Genomic DNA, 20588 nt, shown 5'->3' on the forward strand with positions numbered 1-20588 from the left:
AACGCGGTGGTGTTGGGTTTGGAGGATGCCAACGTCCCGCCGGTTTCGCTCTGAGTGTTCTGCACCCGAAACCGGTGACCCTTGGAGAAACCCCACGCACGAATAACGGCAGCTGCGTTAATGAGCGGTGCTCTCAGAAAATGCATTGCTTCGTTAGCCAGCGTCGTCCCCCTGCAAGCGGGCGCTGGTTGCTCTGCATGCAGGATGCAGCCCCTGCATGTGCTGTGGGGACATGGGTTCTGGGATGGAGCAAATGAGGGGATTCTCATTTAGTGGGGGTGAGGAATTACGTTGTTATCCCTTCGGAGCCGTTGTCGCTTTTGGTATTTTTTTAAATCCATTTTCAGCATTTTTGATGCCACTTTGGGGGCGAAATGGTGGATTCGGGGCTGGATGCAACAGGGAGTTTGCAGAGCGAGCAGAGCAGAAGCTTTGGCAACAGGATGCGATTAAAGATAAGCCGTAATTGGCTGCTGCTCGGCCCCGGGCTCAGCACTGAACCATGAAAAACAAAATCAGAAATCTGATTAAAAGCAGAATTGAAAGTGGTGCGACGAGGGTGAGCGCTGCGCGTCGGCACGCGCGAAAATGAGAGTGCTGAATGAAAAGGAGGTGAAGAAATAACGAGCGGAGGTTGTGTGCTGAGACGGGGGCCTGATCAAGCTCTATCCCTAATTAATTAATGCCTTAAAAGTGCGTTTATTAACGAGTAATGCAGGCAGATTGCTGGGAGCTGAACCCCGAAGGGAAGTGTGGTGTTGGGGTTACCCATGCGCTTCCCTGGGTGTTCTTTTTAAGGGGTGCCCTATAGAAGCTGCAGCTCTCTTAACGAGGCAGGAAGTAATTAAGGCTGTTTATCTTCACTGCAGTGAAACTCTCTGTCCCTCCACGTGCAGGACGGGGAACAGCCTGGGTGGAAATAGCGTTTCCCCACTGTTTCTCTGGGTCTTAGAGGGTGCCCTGCAGAAGCTGCAGCGCTCTTAACGAGGCAGGAAGTAATTAAGGCGGTTTTATTTTCATTGCTCCCTTTCACCTTCCCCCGAGCACCTGCAGGAAGGGGAACAGACTGAGTAGAAAACGAAAGCTGCTCTGTCATTATTGTCATCACCATGGATGAAGATAACCCTGCCGAGAGCTTCCAGGACGAGGCCTCCTGCTCCCTCTGCTTGGGCTTCTTCCAAGATCCCGTCTCCATCCACTGCGGGCACAATTTCTGCCGGGCATGCATCACCCGCTGCTGGGAGGAAGAGGAGGAAACCTTCCCCTGCCCTCGCTGCAAGGCGACGGCCACGCAGAGAAACCTGCGACCCAACCGCGAGTTGGCCAAGATCATCGAGATCGCCAAAAGGCTGAGCCTGAGGGCCCCCAACGCCGGTGAGCGGCTGTGCGAGAGGCACCGGGAGGCCCTGAAGCTGTTCTGCGAGGAGGACCAGGTGCCCATCTGCCTGGTGTGCAGGGAGTCCCACGCGCACCGCCTCCACGCCGCCGTCCCCATTGAGGAGGCGGCGGAGGAGCACAAGGTACGGAGGGGCTGGGGTGGGTCTTGGGTGCTGCTTTGCTTGGAAGTCGTTGGGTTTCCAGCATTTTCCAATGTCTTTTGGGGGTTGGAGGACAGCCAGCCTTCACTTTGCTGGCTCTCCGTCCTCTTCCATCGTTGGTCGTCCCAACGCCGTCCCCATCGAGGAGATGGTGGAGGAGCACAAGGAACGGAGGGCACCAAGGAGGAGGATGAAGGAGGGGTCTGGTGTGTGGCTTTGCCCACAGAGAGTTGGGTTTCCATCCTTTTTTCAGTGTGTCTTGTGGGTTGGAGAATGGCCAGCCTCCTCTTTGCTGGCTCTCTGTTCTCTTCCATCGTTGGTCATCCCAGTGTTCTTCAAGATCTCATTCCCAGACCATCTCAGAGATCCTGAAAATCAGCCCAGAATGCCATGTAGGGGAGCAGGCTGGACCAAAATGCACCAAGAAAATGTTTCTTCTCCATTCAGGAGAAAATCCAGGCTCACGTGCAGATCCTGAAGGAAAAGGAGGAAAAACTGCAGGGGCTGAAAGCGGCTGAGGAAGGGAAGAGCCTGGAATTCCTCGTAAGCGCTTGTCCCTGTGTGTTGGTGGCCTTGTCCCTTCCCTTCCCTTCAGTCATCCCTATATATCACACCCTGCTGGCCAAAGGTCTGCAGCATTTTGGGTACAAAGATCACAGCCCCTGGGAAATGCCCTCTGCCAGCCTAGAAATAGCAAAAATAACAAGTGTTACTCATTGCTCTGCAATGGTCTCTGGAATTTATGGCTGTGCTGCACCCAAAGTCATCCCAATAAATCAGCTTTGTTGCAGCGTTGCTGCACCTGCGCCTTGTGTGCATTGAATTTCCCTGCAGGAAAAGGTCGAACAGGAGAGGCAGAAGGTGTTGTCTGACATCAAGGAGCTGCACCAGTTCGTGGAGCAACAGGAGCGTCTCCTCTTGGGGCAGCTGGAGCAGCTGGACCAGGAAATAGTGAGGAGAAAAGAGGAGAACGTGGCCAAGCTCCTGGAGGAGATTTCCTCCGTCAGCGAGCAGATCCGCGAGCTGGAGGAGAAATGCCAGCAGCCACCATGCGAATTCCTACAGGTTCCTGTCACTATTGCCTTCAAAATGTTTTTAATTCAAGCACAGTTGATTGACATCCCTATTTTAGATGGGTGTGGGGTTCGTCCATCCAACTGTACATCTACATCCAAAAAGACTTTGTCCCTTTGCATGCAGTGTGGTCATGCAAACCACTGAGTCTACCTGTCTGCTTGAGTCCTGACTTGGAATATTCAAATACACCAAAGCACTAAGAAACGAGTGTAGATGTGGGTGTAGGTGTGGTGCTTGAGGACACGGTTTGGTGGGAATGGGCATGGATGGGCTGGGCTTGGAGTCAATGACCTTGGAAGTCTTCTCCATCCTCAGTGATTCTATGAGTGGGGGTGTGTTGATGTGATGACCTCAGAGGTCTTTTCCAACCTTAATGACTCCATGATTAGCGCTAATAACACTCCTACTGAAGGAGAAGGGTCATGAAAGCTGGCTGATGTTGGGTTGACTCTGCTCTCACCCTGATGCTCTTCTCCCTTCTTCCCCTTGTAGGACAGCGGGAACATCTTGAGCAGGTTTGTGGATCCTTCCATATGTCTCTATGAGATGAGTGCAGTTTATTCCTACTGTGCTGGTGCCCAGCAATGAAATCCCACTCCCATATCCCCCCCTGTATAGACTTATAGGATAAAACAAGGTTGCTCCAAAATTGTGCCCTGGGCCATCCAAAACTACAACCCTACTAAATTACCCAGTTAATTAAACACCCAGGAGTGCATCTAGCTAGAAGGGGAAACTGAGTATGGAATTTCCACTCCCATAGCAGACCCCGATGTGAATGGAGATGGGTTAAAGAAGTGCGTTACTGGAAAAACCAAAACCAGCAAGGAAACAGGAAACGTTGTGCTTCCTTCCAGGCTGGAGAAAGAGAAATCCCAGGAGGTGCCAGAGATATGGCCTGAAGTAGAAGAAAACCCCACCAGACCTCCTCAGAGAAACACCGCCCTCAAGGAGACGTTGATGCAATTTCGAGGTAGGGAGAATTTGAGGAGAAGGGTTGAGGTCGCAGTAGGTTTGGGTCTGTTTGGTCCATTTTGACAGTTTAGATATATTTCCTTTTAGTAAACAAACAAAATATTTTGTGAACTGGATTTTTCAAGCGTACGTTTTCATGGATAGGACAAACTCGAGTGAGATCCCCATTGGTGTTGGAGAAATTTGGATTAATTCTACGTGTCTGTAGGCAACCAAAGGGATCAAAGGATCCAAAAAAATGGATCTTAAGGAATAGTGGGGAAAGAAATACAAAACAGATGGCCCCCAGAGGTCCCTTCCAACCTCAACCACTCTGTCACTCTGTAGTACTTCTCCTCTTCCTGATTTCTTGTCGGAATAAAACCATTCCCGCATGACTCCAGAACTCCAAACTGGGAGCTGGAACGTCCTGGGGTGGGGAAAGTGTGGAAATTATGGCCCTAAGCCCTTTGGGATCAAGCCATGCTTCCAATGCTCATCTCTTCTGCCCTCAGAAAGTCTGACGTTGGATCCCGACACGGCGCATCCCCGGTTGGTCCTGTCCGAAGACCACAAATGCGTGCGATGGGAAGAGACCCGCCACCCCGTCCCCGATAACCCCAAACGCTTCGATTCGTCCCGTTGTGTTCTGGGCTGCGAGGGGTTCATTGCGGGGCGGCACTACTGGGAGGTGGAGGTGGGCGATGGGGAAGCGTGGGCCGTTGGCGTGGCCAAGGAGTCGGTGGAGAGGAAGGGACGGATCAGCGTCAAACCCGAGGTGGGGATTTGGGCAGTGGGGCAATGTGGGGCTCAGTATCAGGCTCTCACCTCGCCCACCAGCCCCATCACGCTGCTCGCTGCCCCCAAAGTGATCGGGATTTACCTGGATTACGAGGCTGGGCGAGTGGCGTTTTTCGATGCCAACAACGAGGTGCCCATTTTCACGTACCCTCCCACATCTTTTGGAGGGGAGCGGGTCCTCCCACTGCTCTGCCTGGGGAGGGGCTGCCGCTTCACGCTGTCCCCATGAGACCCCGTGGGGCAGTAACACCTTGAGCATCGCTCACTCAGATCTGGGGAAGCCAAGGGGTCTCCTCACCCCAAATCTGGGGACACCTCATGGTCTTATCACCCCAAATCTGGGGACAATATGGTTTCATCACCACAAATGTGAGTTGACCTCATGGTTTCATCATCCCAAATCTGGGGTCACCCCATAGGTGTCTTTTGGGGACATCACCCCAGAAAAGTCCTTTTGGACATGTCCTCAAAGATGACTTTTTGGACATAACCACAGAGATGGCTTTTGGTTCGCGACCCCAGAAATGTTATCCACTGAATCCTGATTAAAAACTACAGAAATAATAATAAATTACCTCTTTCACGGAAACTGTGGTGTTTTTCAGCACGGGCACTGGGATTGGGGTGGTGAATGGGAACACCTGCAGAACCCCAGCACAACTGCCACTCCTGCATCGTGCAATAGCCACGTTGCCTAAAATCCCCCCATTTTCAGTGTTTAAGTCAAAATCAGGAGCTGAAACCCCTCCGGGGACCTTGACCCTAAGTTGTAGAATTGCTTGAGTTGGAAGGGACCCTAGAAGGTCTTCAAGGTAATGAGTCCCGAAGGAAAAAAGCTAAAATAAAGGAAAAGTAGAACAAAAAAATTAAGAAATTTGGGTAATTTTGGGTAGGCGGGATGATGTAGGGGATGAAAGACATCCGCCAGCATCCCTGGTGGTCTAGTGGTTAGGATTCGGCGCTCTCACCGCCGCGGCCCGGGTTCGATTCCCGGTCAGGGAAAGTGCAATTTTACCATTTTCTCCTTATTTTTCTTTTTTTTTTTCGGTGGAAAAATTCTCCTATTCCAAAAAAACCCACACCGATCTCCTAGGGAATAATTCTTCAGTTCTGCTTTTTATTGTTCTGCTTCCTTCCCAGCTTATGCAGGCGGGAAGTGTTGGGTTTGCCTGCTGGCAAACACAGCAATAATAATAATTTAAAATATATAGAGTAAAAAAAGTATGCCGGGATGTTTCTGCCCGGTTTCGAACCGGGGACCTTTCGCGTGTGAGGCGAACGTGATAACCACTACACTACAGAAACCTCCGTAGGAGCAACTTTTCCTCTCTCTCCCTTCACAATAAAAGCTTTAATTGCTCCCCGACCTAAAAATATTAATGGATTCTTTTTTCTTCTGAATAAAGCAATTTTTCTCCGGAATATGCATAGAAGAAGACAATCCTTCTGCCATCCCGACTGCAGATTTTGCAGTCCCGATTGGCACCAGAGCCACAGAACCCATCACAAAAATGGGGACAAATGCTGTAAAATCAGCAGCCCGGCTAGCTCAGTCGGTAGAGCATGAGACTCTTAATCTCAGGGTCGTGGGTTCGAGCCCCACGTTGGGCGCTTAGCTTTTTCCCCTTCATTTTTTCCTGGCTAAAACAATCTCATGGCGACTACTCGGGTAGAAACCCATTTAAAATATATATATATATAAGAAAAACACAACATTTTGAGATCTAGAAAATCATTTTTTAAGAGCACTGCTGTAGCCGTCAGGATGGCCGAGTGGTCTAAGGCGCCAGACTCAAGGCTGAAGCCTTCCCAATGGGATTTCTGGTCTCCCCTGGAGGCGTGGGTTCGAATCCCACTCCTGACACGTGCTCTTTTGCCTTTTTTCCCCCCAAATTTTAATATATTTCTTCCCTTCACTTCCGCCCCGCGACCCCACGCACTGCAGCGCTTCGCAATTTTTGCCTACAAAATGGTTGATTTAATAGAAATTCCCCCAGTTCTGGGCTCGGCCACGGGTGGGGAGCAGCAGAGCAGCGTTTGTTTCACCTCCCTTCTGATTTTTCCCTTTTTTAAAGAGTCATCAGTGCTAAAAACACCTTTTTTTTTCTTTTTCCAACTGCAGCAATTTTGCCCTCAGGTGCGATTTGCGTTGGGGAAAACTGCAAATTACTGCAGCAGGTGCATAAATCGGTGAGAAATCAGCAGAATGACCCTCCCTCGGAAGAAAGCCAGAGGAATGACCTAAAAAATCAGCAAAATAACCGAAAAAAACACATATTTTTCAGCAGATTTTGAAGGCTCCGAGGGCACAGAGAGTGGGCAGGCAAAAAAAATGCCCACGCGGTGGTTTCTGTAGTGTAGTGGTTATCACGTTCGCCTCACACGCGAAAGGTCCCCGGTTCGAAACCGGGCAGAAACAAAGCGTTCTTTTTTTTTTCCTTTTTTTTTTTTTTTTTTTACTTATTTTCACGAGTTTTGTCATTTATCATCCCTTTCACAGGAGGTGGAGGGAACGTGGTTACAAAAAAGAAAGGTCTAAGCTTACAGCGTCAGTCTCAGGCTGACATCTGCGCGTGAAGATTTTCCTGGAGATTCGTCAGAATTTATAAATGCGAGGGAATTTAGGGAAAATAATTATTGATTTTCCCTGACCGGGAATCGAACCCGGGCCGCGGCGGTGAAAGCGCCGAATCCTAGCCACTAGACCACCAGGGAGCTCATGTCTGGTCTTATTTTACCAATCTCATAGTTTATTACTGCGTATTTTTCTTTGCAATGCTTCGCATACGGCTGAAGGAAAGGTTTGCAATGTACAAGGCTGAAGGAGTTCATTTGCAACGAGGAAAACCCTTTAAAATCTAGGGGAGGAAAGAAGAAACAGGAGAAGGAAGGAAAAGGGGCGAAATGAATTAAAATTACAAAGTAAAGGGAAAAAAAAATGAAAAACGAGGGAAAAAAAAATGGCAATCGACAGCAGCTCTCCCTGGTGGTCTAGTGGCTAGGATCCGGCGCTTTCACCGCCGTGGCCCGGGTTCGATTCCCGGTCAGGGAAAGTTAATGCCCAAAAGTGGGTTCAAACTGTTGTTTCCTTTCTTCCAAAACAACTTTTTTCTTCCTTACGCTTTCAATCTTGGCTGCTTAAAAAAAAAAAATGGCCGTTTTCGAGTGGTGATGCCAACTCTGAGGGGCTCAGGGAGGAATTTAGGTTGAAAAAAAAGAGATTTGGGTGAATTCTCCCGGGAATATTGGGCTCCAAACATCATAAATGTACATTTTTTTTTAACAGTAGCACCAAATCTGAGGGGAATTTGAGTGGGAAAAGGGTGAACTGGGCCCCTCCTATTGGGAGTATTCGCCTCTGAGCATCAAAAGTGCCCGTTTTCGAATGGCAATCCCAAATCTGGGGATGTCAGAGGAATTTAGGTGGAAAAAAGGAGGTTTGGTGAATCCTACTGGAAATAGTGGGCTATAGCAGCCCTATATCGAGTTTCTGTAGTGTAGTGGTTATCACGTTCGCCTCACACGCGAAAGGTCCCCGGTTCGAAACCGGGCAGAAACACGCTGTTCTTTTAATTTTTTATATATATTATATCTTTTACATACCCTCATTCTCCTAAGAATCCACGCTGCCTTTCCCCATTCTCTCCCATACTTCGACTTATTCTACAAACCCATAATACTTTTTGCCATTCTTTTGCCATACTTTGTCTTAAACCTCCTTCTTCTAAGCACCCACGCCAGATTAAAATCCCGTGTGTTTGGGGGGGGGTGTAAATTATGGGGTTTTGTATTTATACAGCTCCCTGGTGGTCTAGTGGTTAGGATTCGGCGCTCTCACCGCCGCGGCCCGGGTTCGATTCCCGGTCAGGGAAGCGCTCAGTTCTCTCACTTCTGTGTAATTCCCAATAGATTGGGTATTTATTTTTATTTTTAACCTCATTCTCCTCTCGAAGAGAGGACACTCTCGAAGAGAGGACCTTTCGCGCTGCCCGGAGCCCTCTCTTTGTGCAGGTACACTCAGAGCTGTGCAGACTTTGCACTCAGTGGGAAGAAAACAAACCCAATTTCTCAGCCCGGAGCTCGTTCTGCTCTTTCCCATTTCCTTCTGCAATACCCTGCCTTCCCCCGCTCCCCCCGCGTATTGCGCAACCTCCAATTAGCATGCTGATAAATGCATCATCATTAGCTAATAACCACAAGCCCGGCTAGCTCAGTCGGTAGAGCATGAGACTCTTAATCTCAGGGTCGTGGGTTCGAGCCCCACGTTGGGCGCTTGGGTTTTACTCCTTTTACACCTCAATCCTGGAAAAAAAATACGGGGCCGTTTTGTGCAACAAGGAATATTGGGGAAAAAAAAAGTATTTATATATACATTGGGGTTAAAAATATAAAATAGGGCTATTTCGTGCAGAAGGAAATGATGCATAGGGTACCAATAAATTCCAGAAAACACCCACTCTTCAATTTTCAGCGCAAAGCTTAGAAATAAAATATACACAGAGAGAGGGAGACAATGTGCTCTATATTTTCAGATACCATATCCTATTTCCAACACAATATCCCTTATTTCCAGGTGCTTTACCTCATATTTTCAGATATCACATCCCATTTTCAAACATCATACCCCCTATTTTCAGATACCATACCCCATATTTTCAGATATCCTGCCCCATATTTTCACATATCACATCCCATTTTCAAATATCATACCCCCTATTTTCAGATACCATACCCCATTTCCTAATATCATACCCTGTATTTTCAGCTACCGCACCCCATTTCCAGATATCATACCCTGTATTTCCAGATATCGTTCCCCATTTTCAGATACCATGCCCCATTTTCAGATGCATAATGTCATACACTGAGAACACCTCCCTTAATTTGGGCAAAACATTTGGCTTCATGCTTGAGGGAAAACTGTGCTTCATGGGGATATGTGCCACCAGCCCCCATAACTGCTGCCTTTGTTTGACACAGGTGAAGCCAAAGGACTCTGAAATAACCTGCCAGGCTTCTTGGAATCACCCTGTAATTAAACACACCATGTCCTAATTAAACATGGCATTACTTAAGGCCATAACCCCATAGCTTAAATGTGTAAGGGTCTATGAGTTGTTGGATTTTTGAGTGGTTTTGTGGGGTTTTTTTGGGTTTTTTTTTTTTTTGGGGGGGGGGGGGTTCCCTATGCAGGAACTTTGCAACTTAAAGGGTCTGGGGAGCACTCACCCATAGAATGAATTTTTCCACTCTCTGTGCCATGTTTGCCCAGGTGCACGCAGCATTGTTCCCATAGAGCAATATCCTCCAGCGGTTCCGAGGTCGTTCAGTCCCAGGTCAGCCTGAGCATGGGTAGAAATCAGCCCCTATAAAAGCAGCTGTGGGGGCTGCAGATGCTGTTAGACCTGGTGGGAATCAGGTAAGGGATTTCCTTTGGGGGTATTATTATTTTGGGGTGTTATTTTGGGGGTATGCCTGCAATACGTTTCCCCTCGCTGTGCTGTCTGCCAGCACCATCCCATCACCGTGTCAGTGGAGCCTTCTCATGAAGCTAACTTTTGAATCTCACAAAATCGAGACTTTCTGCCAAACCAGCACCAAATCTGTGACTTAAGCCAGAAAAGAGGCAGAAAAAGGCATTTTTGCAAGCCCGGCTAGCTCAGTCGGTAGAGCATGAGACTCTTAATCTCAGGGTCGTGGGTTCGAGCCCCACGTTGGGCGCTTGGGTTTTTCTCCTGAATTCGCGTTTTCCTGAATTTTTGCCTCTCGAGGGATGGGAAATCAGCGGTGCCATTTCAGAGCGATTTTTTGGAGCTATTATAAACGTATTGCATCTATCACTGAATTTCTAGCTGTGGACAAAGGGAATTGTTGGTATTTCAGGTGTTGCAGTTGCAGGGGGAGACTTGAAGAACATACTACAAATTTCTCTGTTTTTTTGCCCCAAAAGGGACATTGCAAACAGATGTGTGCTTTTTGTTTTTTGTTTTTTAATCCCTTTTCCCCTGCTCTAGGGCTCATCCCCAAAGGAACTCCATCCCCTACCCCAAGATGAAGCTGCTCTTCGTGGGGCTGGCCTTTGTCCTGTGCGTTGGAGTGGGTGAGTTAATGAGGACTGAAGTGAATTATGATTTTCTCCTTGTTAAATCCTTGGAACTGGGTGGTCTTCAAGGTCCGTTCCAACCCAACCTATTCCGATTGTGGTTGACCTGTGAATGAAGGTGATGGTTGGACCCTGGCGGGATCCAAAGCTTTGGCATCACTGCTATCTTCTAATAGGGAAAATGGGCCCAAATCTCTGCAGAATTGGGCTGAGGACTCTTTGCGTTTTTTCCTTCCCTGCAGTTGAGGCTCTTCAGTGCAAGGTCTGCAAATACAAACTCCCCTACGTTGGGTGCTTCCGTGGGGCCAACGAAACCACCTGCGAGCGGAGGGAGAAATGTGCCATCATTAAAACCTCCCTGGGTAGGTAGTGGGGTCAAAACCTTTTGTTTTATTTTATTTTCTTAAAAAAGCCCCTTTTTTAGGCAAAAGAGCCTTCTACAGAAGCAATATGAGTCTTGTCTGTGCGTGTGCTCATGCCTTCTTTAGCTCTTCCTCCTAATTAACCCAAGGTGTGACCTCATTTGGGTGCAGTATTTAAGGGATTGGCGGCACCACTGATAATTCCACTTGAGTTTAAGATTCTTTTAGAGTTTAACACTGCTTTCTACCTTTCCCCTATAGGGAGGGTGACCCTCTATTACCAACAAGGCTGCACCTCTGCCCTGAACTGCGGCAGGGAGAGGGCGTCGGATGCGGAATCCCGCTTGACATCCCGGTATTCCTGCTGCGAGACCGACCTGTGCAACGAGGAGTGGGACGAGGACCCCACAGATTAACCCCCAGTGGGGTCAGGATGGGGTCTGCCAGCGTGGCCCAGCCTTTTCCATGCCCAATGGGGTCCACCAACGTGGCCCAGCCCTTTCCATGCAATGAGTCCTGAACCAAACATTAACTATGTTGCCCTAAACTGAGATGTTTGGACCCAACCTGCCTGCAGGGCTCCCCTGTGTGTCCGGCCTGTTTCTGTTCCAGCTCTTGCAATAAACCAGCTGTCAATCACAGGCCCTGCGAAATTTTGGCTCGTGTGCGTGTTTTCCTTCTCCAGACGTTCCTATTAACAGCCCTTCAGACTCAGCGTTCCGAGCGGCCCCAAGCTTAATCCCAAACTAAAACCCCAAGGGCAGCCCAAGGTGCTTTCCCTGCTTGCATCCCATTTCTCCTAGCGTGCAGGGCTGGGAACTTTGCAGCCTTGTTGTGATGTGATCAGGGTCTGATTTTCCATACTTGATGTTTGGGATGCCCATAGCCCTCCTTATCCGAAACGAGATGACCATGGAGGGTGAGAGGTGTCCTACAGGAGATGCTGGTGCGGTGCTGCCCCGAAGGTGAGCCGGGAGGTGATGCAACCATTGAGAATTATTGTGGAGGAAGAGGTGGGAAGTCTTGGTCCATCTCAGTCCCCTGGATTTTGGGGCGTGGGAGGGGGTTAAAGGATGCAGAGCCCCTTTGGAGAGGACTTTGGGTTGGGAGACAGGTGGAGGGAGGTGCTGGAAACAGGATCCTGGCTCCGGGCTGGGAAAAACTCTTTGGCACAGAGGAGGAGAGCAGAGGAGGAGAGCAGTGGGTGCCCGGGATAGCTGCAATGGGGGAGGGGAAGGACTGGTAAGTGAGACGGGGGGGGAGGGAGGGGGCAAATGGGGCAGGAGCTGAGCAGCGCTGCGGTCTCGGTGCTGCTCAGGCTTTGGGCTGGATCCCTTCACTGCAGCAAAGTGGAGCGGCCGCCCGTGGCCCACGCTTTGCCCCACTGCACGAGTGGGCGCCGGGACCTCGCTAACACCGTCCTCGATGCAAAGGGCCGGGCGGTTCGGGAGGACACCCCTATCCTACAGCTCTGCTCCTAGGTATGTTGCGATGTGGGCGGCGGGATGCGTCCGTCTGTCTGTCCGCTTCTCTTGTCCCCACTTTCCTCCCTTTTCCTCCTCAATTCCCAGCCCACGAGTGCATGTGCACGAGCAGGGTGTAGGGGAAGTGCAGGTAGAGGCAAACACAGAGAGGAGGAAAACGCTTTCCCTTGGGGAGCTGGCAGCATAAAGGGATGTACGCTGCATCTATAGGGATGTGTGTGCACGAATGTATACGTGTTATGCACCCTGAGTCACTTGTTCTGTGCCATTCCTGGTCTCAAAGTAACGTGGGGTGTAGGGTGGGGATACAGGAGGAGGGGATCCCACACCACAGCCCTGAGGAACCCAGGACTGGGTTCAAACCTGGAGCAGCTCCTTCCAGCCCCAGCAAAGAGCAGTGATAAATGCAGATGGGTGCTCCTGACCCGCGTGTGTCACCCGATGCCATTTTCACTCCCTCATTAGGAGGCGATGAATCACCCTCCAGAAGTGTCTGCTCTTCTCTGTTGATAGCAATCATCTCGTTATTTGGGTTCACGTTACCGATGACTTTTACCTCCCTCCTCTGTAACCAGAGAAAACCACGACGCCAACCCCATCCAGCAAACCCAGCCCGGAGAGTTCCTCCTGTGTTAAATGTCCCCACTTGGAAGGCAAATGTTCCCATTTGGGAATCAAAAAAATGGGTTTTTTCTTTTACAAGACACCCCTGTTTAGAGCCTGATATTTATGGATTTGGGAAATTCTCAGCCAGATCTCCATATCGCTTCATGCCACGCGTCTCCCCTTTCTCCCGTTGCTTTTTACGGCCCTGGAGCTCCACCAAAGTCATTTCAAGCAGTGGGGGTGAAATGGGTCTTTAGCAGGAGCTCGGCTGTTCCTGGAGCAGCTGCTCCGTGTGAGGTTCTGCATTTTGCAGCCCTGGCGTTCGGTGTCTGAACCGCATGGTTTCCTTAATAACAGCAGCCATTAATGCAGGTGGGGAGCCGAGACCCGAGCTTCTTTTGGAGGAGCAAAGAGCAGGGACGTCTCCTCGCTCCCTTTCTCCTCCGCCCGTGCGCTGTGCCCTAACGCTGAGGTCTTCGTTACCAGTTTAAGGAAACCGGACACTGCAGCGGGATCGTTCCTGGAACGGGAACGCCCATGGGGCCGCGTGCCAAGCATTCATGCTCTGCCTCCAGCCCCGGTGAAATCAGTCCTTGCCCGCAGGAGAGAGGCCATGGCTGCGGTCTTCCTGCCCGGGAACCTGCAGGATGAAGCCACTTGCTCCGTCTGCTTGGAATTCTTCAAGGATCCCGTGTCCATCGAGTGCGGGCACAACTTCTGCCGGGCGTGCATCGTCAAGAGCTGGAAGGACTTGGAGATGGACTTCCCCTGCCCGCAGTGCAGGGAGGTCTTCCAGCAAAAGAGCCTCCGGCCCAACCGCCAGTTGGCCAACATGTCCGAGATCATCAGCCAGTTCGCCCTCCGCGGGGCCAAGGGCGCGGAAGAGGACGGGCTCTGCGCGAAGCACCGCGAAGCCCTCAAGCTCTACTGCAAGGACGACCGCAGGACGATCTGCGTGGTGTGCGACCGCTCCCGCGAGCACCGTCCTCACGCCGTGGTCCCCGTGGATGAGGCGTCCGAGGAGTACAAGGTACCCGTCCGTCTGTCTGTCTGTTGGTCCACCTTGAGCCTGGCCCATCCGCTGTCCGTGTGTCTTTTCCGCCTCCGTGTCAGCATCCGCTGTCCCCTCTCGTGTCCCCGAGATGTCACTTGGCTTGGTGTTGGAAAGTGCCATTTTTATTTTTTTTTTGCAATGGGAAGTGCCAATTCTTGCAAAGATTTTTGCTGCTGCTTCCTCTCTAGATTTCCTCCTCAAAAAAAGGAAAAATCCCCCTCCCTTCCCAGTTACACGCAACCCATTTTTGCATCGATATCAGCTTTGGGGTGCAGGGCTGTGAGCTCAGCAGAAGAGCTGGAAGATCGTGAGCTCTGCAGACACCGTGAGCTCTGCAGAAGGGGTGGAAATCCAGAGCAGCCAAGGGGCTGTAAAGCAGATTTATGCCCTCTGCACCCAGTGGGCACCCACCTGTGGGGTGACAGCTGTCAGAGAGAACACCCACAGCTATTCTAGGGCATCGCCTACAGCCCAGGCTCAGCCTGTGTCAGGAGCAAAGGTCAGCAAGGCGGTGGCAGCTGGTGAAAGCAGTTTGTGTTCCCTCCCATGGTGTCCTGCATCTCCCCTAGGAGTTCTCTTTGTGCTTGCTGCAAGCTCGGAGGATTGCGAGTGTGGGTGTGCGTGGGCAGAGCTGAGCCAGCAAATTTGTCCAGTGAGAGGGATTCTTGAGATCCTGCTTGTCCTTGTGGGGCTGGAAGGACAAACTGTGCCCACGGGGAGTAACACAGCGAATGAAATAAAACAGAAAGGGAAGGACAGGGGAAAGGAAAATCAGCAGCAGCAACAAATGAGCAATATCTCCTTTCTTGGTTTCCCAGGAGAAAATCCAGGGCCGCTTGGATTTCCTGAAAAAGGAGAGGCAGGAGCTGCTGGAATTCAAAGTGAACGATGATAAGAAAACGCAGGAGCTTTTGGTGAGCGCCATGCGATGCTCCAGGGTGGTGGGTCTGGGTTGGGATGCTGGAGGGGCTGGGGTGCTCCATCCCCATGGAACAAACACCGTCAGGCCACCCCCAGCCCGTGCTTCTCCTCTACCATTGCCATGAAATAATGGATCCTCAGTAGGGGTGAGAGCACTGAGCAATTCCATAAAAATACTTATTTTCTTTCTTTTGTCCTCTGGCTCTGAAAAAAAAAACCATTTCTGATGGAGATGTCTTGAGCAAGGGGATGGAGATGGAAGTATGGCCTTGCAGCAGCTGAGCACCGTTGTTTCCTTGCCTACAGCAATGTGATATCACATCAGAAAAAAGATCAACCCACTTTTTTTCTTTTTTTTTCTGGTGTTTCATTCCCAGAAAACCATCGAGACCGAGCGCCAGAAGCTGCTCGTGGAGTTTGAGGGGCTGCGGCAGTTCCTGCACGACCAGGAGCACATCCTCCTGGGGCAGCTGGACAAGATGGAGAAGAGCATCTCCAAGAGGCAGAACGAGAACATCACCGACCTCTCCAAGGAGATCACGCTCCTCAACAAGCTCATCACGGAGCTGGAGGAGAAAATCCAGCAGCCCGTGCTCGAGTTCCTCAAGGTGAGATGGTTGGGTCTCTGATCGTAGGGCCATGAGATCGTTGGATCATTGCGCTGTGGAATCATTGAATCTTGGGAATGTTGAATCATTGAGTTGTAGAATCGTTGAATCATTGATTTGTAGATTCATAGAATCATTGAATTGTAGAATCACAGGCTCATTGGATTGTTGAATCGTAGATTCATAGAATCATTGAATTGTAGAATCATTGAATAATTGGATCGTTGAATCGTAGAATCATAGAATTGTTGAGTTGTAGAACTGTAGAATCATTGGATCATGGAACCATTGATTTGTAGAGTCATTGGATCATTGATCCATAGAACCTCTGAGTCAAAGAACCAAAAAATGGTGGAATCTTGGGATCAAAGAATTTTTGGATTGAATAATCTTTGGACCGCTGAATCATAGTCTACAACAAAATGAACCTTAACACTTCCATCTCCTTTTTTTTTTTTTTTTAAATGTGTTTTTGGATGCTGTCGATGTCCTTGGAAGATAGCTGTCCTTTTGTTATTACTACTGCTATTATCTCCACTTTGAATGCGAAATCCACTCCCCTGGCAGAGAGGGGCTGGCGAGAGCTGGGCATGGAGGCACGTGGAGCCCAGAGGGACGCGGCCCCGTGCCAATTATCGCAGCAGAGCCTTGGCTGGGAGCTGAAAGCAGAGCTGGGTTTTCAAGTCAAAATGAGCTCTTACCAAGCTGGAAAGTATGAGGGAGGGAGCAGATGGAGCTCGGGTATTGATTGCATGGCAAAGAACGGAGCTGGAGTCACTCCAGTGCTGCCCAAACCCTCCTCTGCAACCACATTGAGCTTGGAAACACAGACCCTCAATTGCCCACCCCGAACCAGGCAGACCTGTCCCCATTCTGGAAGGCAAAAAATCAACGGGTGACCTTATAATTGGTCACGGCTGTGATGAGAACAAACCGGTGCACGCACAGGTCTGCTCTCTGCGCTGTACGTTTCTTTTTGTTTGAACCCAAACCAGATTTTCAAGCCCTGCTCCTTCGACCCCTGTTGAGAGCACTGTCAATATTTGCAGAGCTTAAGCAAAGCGATGGCCCCAGCGTTTGGCTGCGGGCTGATCCCCTGCGGTCTCTGCTCAGCTCCCACCAATGCACATGAAAGTGACGGTGTAACAATAGGTGATTAGCTTAATTGTTTACTTTAATCCTTAGCCAGCCCTTTTTTTCATTCCCTGGAAGATGTTTTTTGGCTTTTGGCTGACCTTGAACTTGTTCTGGTTTGCTTATCGCCGTTTTTGCCCTTTTTTCCCTCATTTTAAAGGGTGACCAATAGGGTTGAGAACGTTTTTCACCTCAGTGAATTTTCTCCATGGAACAACTCATTAGTGAGGGTACTTTAACCCATAATGTTCCTCCATAAATCCTTCATGGGAGCCCAGATATCACGGAGACACGGATGTCCCAAGTTTTGCCCCAGCTTTTAGGGGACAAGATATGGAAAATGATGTCCCTCCAGCTCTTAGGCCAATGTTCTTCTGCATTTTGGGTCTTCATACGGGAGACCCCCAAAAGGAAGGGGTTGGATGGGAGACCCCCAAAAGGAAGGGGTTGGGTGGAAGACCCCAGAAGAAATGGATTGGATGGGAGACCCCCAAAAGGAAGGGGTTGGATGGGTGACCACCAAAAATGAGTTGGGTGGAAGACCCCCAAAATGAATGGGTTTGGTGAGAGTGTCCCTAAAAGCACTGCTCATGGGACAGGTGTCCCCACCAAGCTCAGTGCACTGAGCCAGGAGAAACATAACACGGACTGCAGAGAAATTTCACTCTCTTTCTCTTTTTCCTTTGTAGGATGTGATGAACATCATCAGCAGGTACGGGGCGCAGCTTTTCCCTTTCTTTCAAGTCTTTTTTTCCCCAAAATGACCTTGTTTAAAGGTCAGTGTTTGCAGACTAGACGCCTGCATGGTGCGAGCCCTCCATCAATTCCCCTTTTGGGGAAAACAGAGCATTTCCTCCCCAAATTTCCCAGTGCTCTCAGATTTGGGGTCTGACACCCATGATGGAGGAGGAGGAGGTGAATACAAGGTTATCCTTCCCGTGATGGAAATTACCCTCCGCTCTTACTGCTGAATTTGCTGCAGTTCCAACAAGATTGGGGGTGCACGTTGCCAACGCATAAAAAAAAAATAGAAATTAACAGAAAATAGAAATGCAAATATATATATATATATATATACACATAAAGGTGGGGGAGTAGCAGTGATTTTTCTCCCTGCTTCCACGTGTCTCTCCTGGCAGGAGTGAGGAGGTGAAGTGCCAGAAGCCCGTGCCCGTCTGCACCGACATGAAGATGCACGTCTGCAACTTCTCCCTCAAGACCGTGGTCCTCGAGAAAGTCCTGAAGAGATTCAGAGGTGCGGGGCAGGGAAAGGATCCATTCCCATTCTGGAAATGGGAGAGAACGGGGCCGGGGGGAAGGGGTTGGGAAGGGGGAAGCGGAGTCCGGAGCGGCGGGCGGTGCCGGGTTCCGGAGGATCGCAGCGGTTCCGGATTTGGGCTTCGAAGCCGTTCCCGGAGCAGCGGAGCGGAGCGGCCACGAGATGGTGCGAGAGGATCGGGAGAGAGTAGAGGAGAGGAAGGGAATGGGGGAGGGGAAGGGAGGGAAGGGAGGGAGGAAACAGGGAAGGGAGGGAGGAAACAAGGAAGACATAAATGCAAATTACAGCTTTGCAGCAGTAGGCAAGGATTGTACTGAGAGTTCACAACTCACTGAGTGATGCAGAGAACAAAACACCACAGGGCCCAGTAGAAAAAGATTTAATAAATCCTTCAACACAGAAGACATTTTAACGTTTTGTGGGGTTTTTTTTTCCTTTTTTTCCCTTTTCCTTTCTTTCCCCCCTGCTTTCCCCTCCCCCCCCCCCCCTTTTTTTTTCTGGTTTTCTTGGTGTTTCCATTTACCTCTTCCCTCTTCTTTCCAGAAAACCTGAGGGACGAGTTGGGAAGAGGTGAAAAAGGTAAAAGGAAAAACGGTGAAGGTGCAGCATCCTGAAGCAGAGACTTTAAATTGTGGTTGTAATTTGCAAAGCCAAAGAGAAGGAAGAAAAAAAAAAGCACTCTAAATTATATATATATATTTAATTTCTTCTTTTTCAATGATTTCCAGATCCAGACTGCTCAGTCCAGGAATCAAAGGCCGATTTTTGTAGCTGACGCCGGGGATCTGACCACTGAGCGAGGTCCTTTCTGCCTCTTTACCCTTAACCAACCCATAGTGTGGCACAGAAAGAACAGATTTTGAACCCCTTCCCCCCTCCCTCCCCAAAAAAACAAAGGGTCACGGCTCTTTCCAGCCTTGGTCTGCTTGAATTCTGCCAGATTTGCAGATTTCACAGCCAGCCAATGGATCCCATTGCCAGTGTGGGATCCTATCCTCCAGTTTACTGGCCACAATGCAAAGCCATGGGCATATTTTTGCTTTTAAGGCAGCGGTTTTCAGCACGGGGCTTGCAGACCCCATGCGGTTGGGTCCTCCCCAAAGAACACTGGTAGAGCAAGGCCCCAATGTGCTCCCAAAAAAACCCCAGACCCATCTGAAAAATGCAAAGTGAGAGGAGAAAGGTCGACAGTGTCAGCAGAGCGGTCCTCACTGCATGTCCGTGCTGGTGTGTGTGCATGTGCAGGGGTAGACAGCCCCGCAGCAGCCATCAAATCCCACTCCTCTGAGTGCCCTGCATCATCTTTTCCGAGAGCTTTCCTGTGGTTGCTGTCCCTTTCCCAAGGCCCATCATCTTCCAGTCACATTGTTCTGGGCTCCGTACACCATTCCCAACCCCAAACCTGTGGGTCTGGATAGAGCAGAAAGGCCTTTAGCTAAAGGAGCTCTGGCACAAAACCCAAAGCATTTCTGCTCCCGAGGTCCCACCCTGGATGTCCCCAAAGCCACAGTGGGATCTTGTCCTGGCGCGGCGACTTTGCTGACTACAACCACAATTTGAGGTCACTAACGCGCTCACTGCTTCCTTTGATTGTTTTTGGAAGGGGAAAAGATGTTGGGATCCAAACTCATCCACGTGTGCACTCTTTTCTGGGTGTGACCTGGTGTGTGAGGATGCCCTTGGGTCACGGCTTTCCATGAGGGCTTATTGTGGGGTCAACTGGGAGGAAAAAGTCCAAAACGGATCAGATATCGCACACAAAATGATGTGTTTTTATGTCAGGTGGGCCAGAAACAAAATGAAGAATCAAAAAAATATCCATTTATTTGGAGGAGGAAAAAAAAAAAGCCTTGATCTAGGGTCAACTTTTATTGTATATAATTACTAATTGCTTGCATGTGGTTTTGCCAAGCTCTTGGCTGCTCATGGCCCCGCGTTGTTGCTGCCCCATCCCATGGCAGAGTGAGTGTTGGAAGGATCCTAAAGAATCACGGTGCCCCAGTGCCCAGGTTGCCCACTTGGAGCACCCTCAACCACACCTCCGTCCTTATTTATCATAATAAGTCATTGTTCTGTTGGGGCTTCACTCTTTGTGAGGCTGTAGGTGCTCATCCAATGTCTTTAATGAGGGCCTGTCCCCAGGTTTCTCATCTATGTATGTTCTATTTGTGCACGGAACATTTGTAGCATTTGGAATTATTCTAATTTAGATGTAAAAGCTCAAGGTGAGCCCTCAGCACCTCGGAGCCAAGCCAGCATCTCAGTGGGCTCCCTTCCCCACTGATACTTCAGGGGGCTGTAGACTTGTCCTTGAGACTGGGATGGGGCTCAACAACCCAAAAACACCCCTGGCTTTTCCTTTTTTTTTTTATGATTTATTTGTAATTGTTGAGTTGTTATCTCTACAACTGCTGTCGCCAACAGAGGACCTGACCCTGGACCCCGACTCGGCCAACCACCTCCTCATCCTCTCCGCGGACCTCAAGAGCGTGAGGATGGGCTGCAGGAAGCAGGAGCTGCCCGACAACCCCAAGAGATTCGACACCAACTCGCGGGTGTTGGCCTCCACCGGTTTCAAGTCGGGGCGGCACTACTGGGAAGTGGAGGTCGGGGCCTCGGACGGTTGGGCCTTTGGGGTGGCCAAGGAGTCGGTGCGGAGGAAAGGGC

The 20588-nt window shown here is 49.9% G+C and overlaps 2 protein-coding genes and 11 non-coding genes across 14 annotated transcripts in view; 11 read left to right on the forward strand and 2 right to left on the reverse strand.

The window, feature by feature from the left end:
• Nucleotides 377–4959, forward strand: LOC110406682 (E3 ubiquitin-protein ligase TRIM39-like). Of its 2 annotated transcripts, XM_021413497.1 has the most exons (7): nt 377–612; nt 1054–1520; nt 1986–2081; nt 2373–2603; nt 3108–3130; nt 3473–3588; nt 4085–4959. In XM_021413497.1, exons 2-7 carry the CDS (start codon nt 1110–1112, stop codon nt 4597–4599), a joined length of 1392 nt encoding a protein of 463 aa, XP_021269172.1. In that variant the 5' UTR covers nt 377–612; nt 1054–1109; the 3' UTR covers nt 4600–4959. The 2 variants fall into 2 exon arrangements, with proteins under 2 accessions (XP_021269172.1, XP_021269171.1); XM_021413496.1 differs by lacking the exon at nt 377–612 and having other exon boundaries at nt 869–1520.
• TRNAE-CUC lies at nt 5301–5372 on the forward strand. Its single transcript has one exon. It is a non-coding gene; the product is annotated as a tRNA-Glu (tRNA).
• TRNAV-CAC lies at nt 5603–5675 on the reverse strand. The gene has a single exon. It is a non-coding gene; the product is annotated as a tRNA-Val (tRNA).
• Nucleotides 5909–5981, forward strand: TRNAK-CUU. The gene has a single exon. It is a non-coding gene; the product is annotated as a tRNA-Lys (tRNA).
• TRNAL-CAA lies at nt 6130–6234 on the forward strand. Its single transcript has 2 exons — nt 6130–6167; nt 6190–6234. It is a non-coding gene; the product is annotated as a tRNA-Leu (tRNA).
• Nucleotides 6717–6789, forward strand: TRNAV-CAC. Its single transcript has one exon. It is a non-coding gene; the product is annotated as a tRNA-Val (tRNA).
• On the reverse strand, nt 7014–7085 carry TRNAE-UUC. The gene has a single exon. It is a non-coding gene; the product is annotated as a tRNA-Glu (tRNA).
• Nucleotides 7351–7422, forward strand: TRNAE-UUC. The gene has a single exon. It is a non-coding gene; the product is annotated as a tRNA-Glu (tRNA).
• On the forward strand, nt 7857–7929 carry TRNAV-CAC. Its single transcript has one exon. It is a non-coding gene; the product is annotated as a tRNA-Val (tRNA).
• On the forward strand, nt 8171–8242 carry TRNAE-CUC. Its single transcript has one exon. It is a non-coding gene; the product is annotated as a tRNA-Glu (tRNA).
• On the forward strand, nt 8570–8642 carry TRNAK-CUU. Its single transcript has one exon. It is a non-coding gene; the product is annotated as a tRNA-Lys (tRNA).
• TRNAK-CUU lies at nt 10019–10091 on the forward strand. The gene has a single exon. It is a non-coding gene; the product is annotated as a tRNA-Lys (tRNA).
• Nucleotides 13379–20588, forward strand: part of LOC110406680 (tripartite motif-containing protein 7-like) — an 8142-nt gene continuing 932 nt past the window's right edge. The window contains exons 1-7 of the mRNA XM_021413495.1: nt 13379–13955; nt 14798–14893; nt 15278–15508; nt 17332–17354; nt 17782–17897; nt 18465–18500; nt 20346–20588. The exon at nt 20346–20588 is cut by the window's right edge and continues 932 nt beyond it. Coding sequence (XP_021269170.1) covers nt 13539–13955; nt 14798–14893; nt 15278–15508; nt 17332–17354; nt 17782–17897; nt 18465–18500; nt 20346–20588 — 1162 coding nt within the window. The 5' untranslated portion in view covers nt 13379–13538. The remainder of the gene's footprint in view (nt 13956–14797; nt 14894–15277; nt 15509–17331; nt 17355–17781; nt 17898–18464; nt 18501–20345) is intronic.

This window comes from Numida meleagris, chromosome 15 (genome assembly GCF_002078875.1).
Source record: "Numida meleagris isolate 19003 breed g44 Domestic line chromosome 15, NumMel1.0, whole genome shotgun sequence".
In the NCBI taxonomy this organism is placed as follows: Eukaryota; Metazoa; Chordata; class Aves; order Galliformes; family Numididae; genus Numida; species Numida meleagris.

What these genes read in the sequence shown, in the direction of transcription:
- LOC110406682 (XM_021413497.1), top strand. Translation starts at nt 1,110, where the DNA reads ATGGATGAAGATAACCCTGCCGAGAGCTTCCAGGACGAGGCCTCCTGC. An exon ending in AGGCGGCGGAGGAGCACAAG is followed by an intron (nt 1,521 to 1,985) that starts GTACGGAGGGGC and finishes TTCTCCATTCAG; the next exon opens with GAGAAAATCCAGGCTCACGT. An exon ending in GGAAGAGCCTGGAATTCCTC is followed by an intron (nt 2,082 to 2,372) that starts GTAAGCGCTTGT and finishes ATTTCCCTGCAG; the next exon opens with GAAAAGGTCGAACAGGAGAG.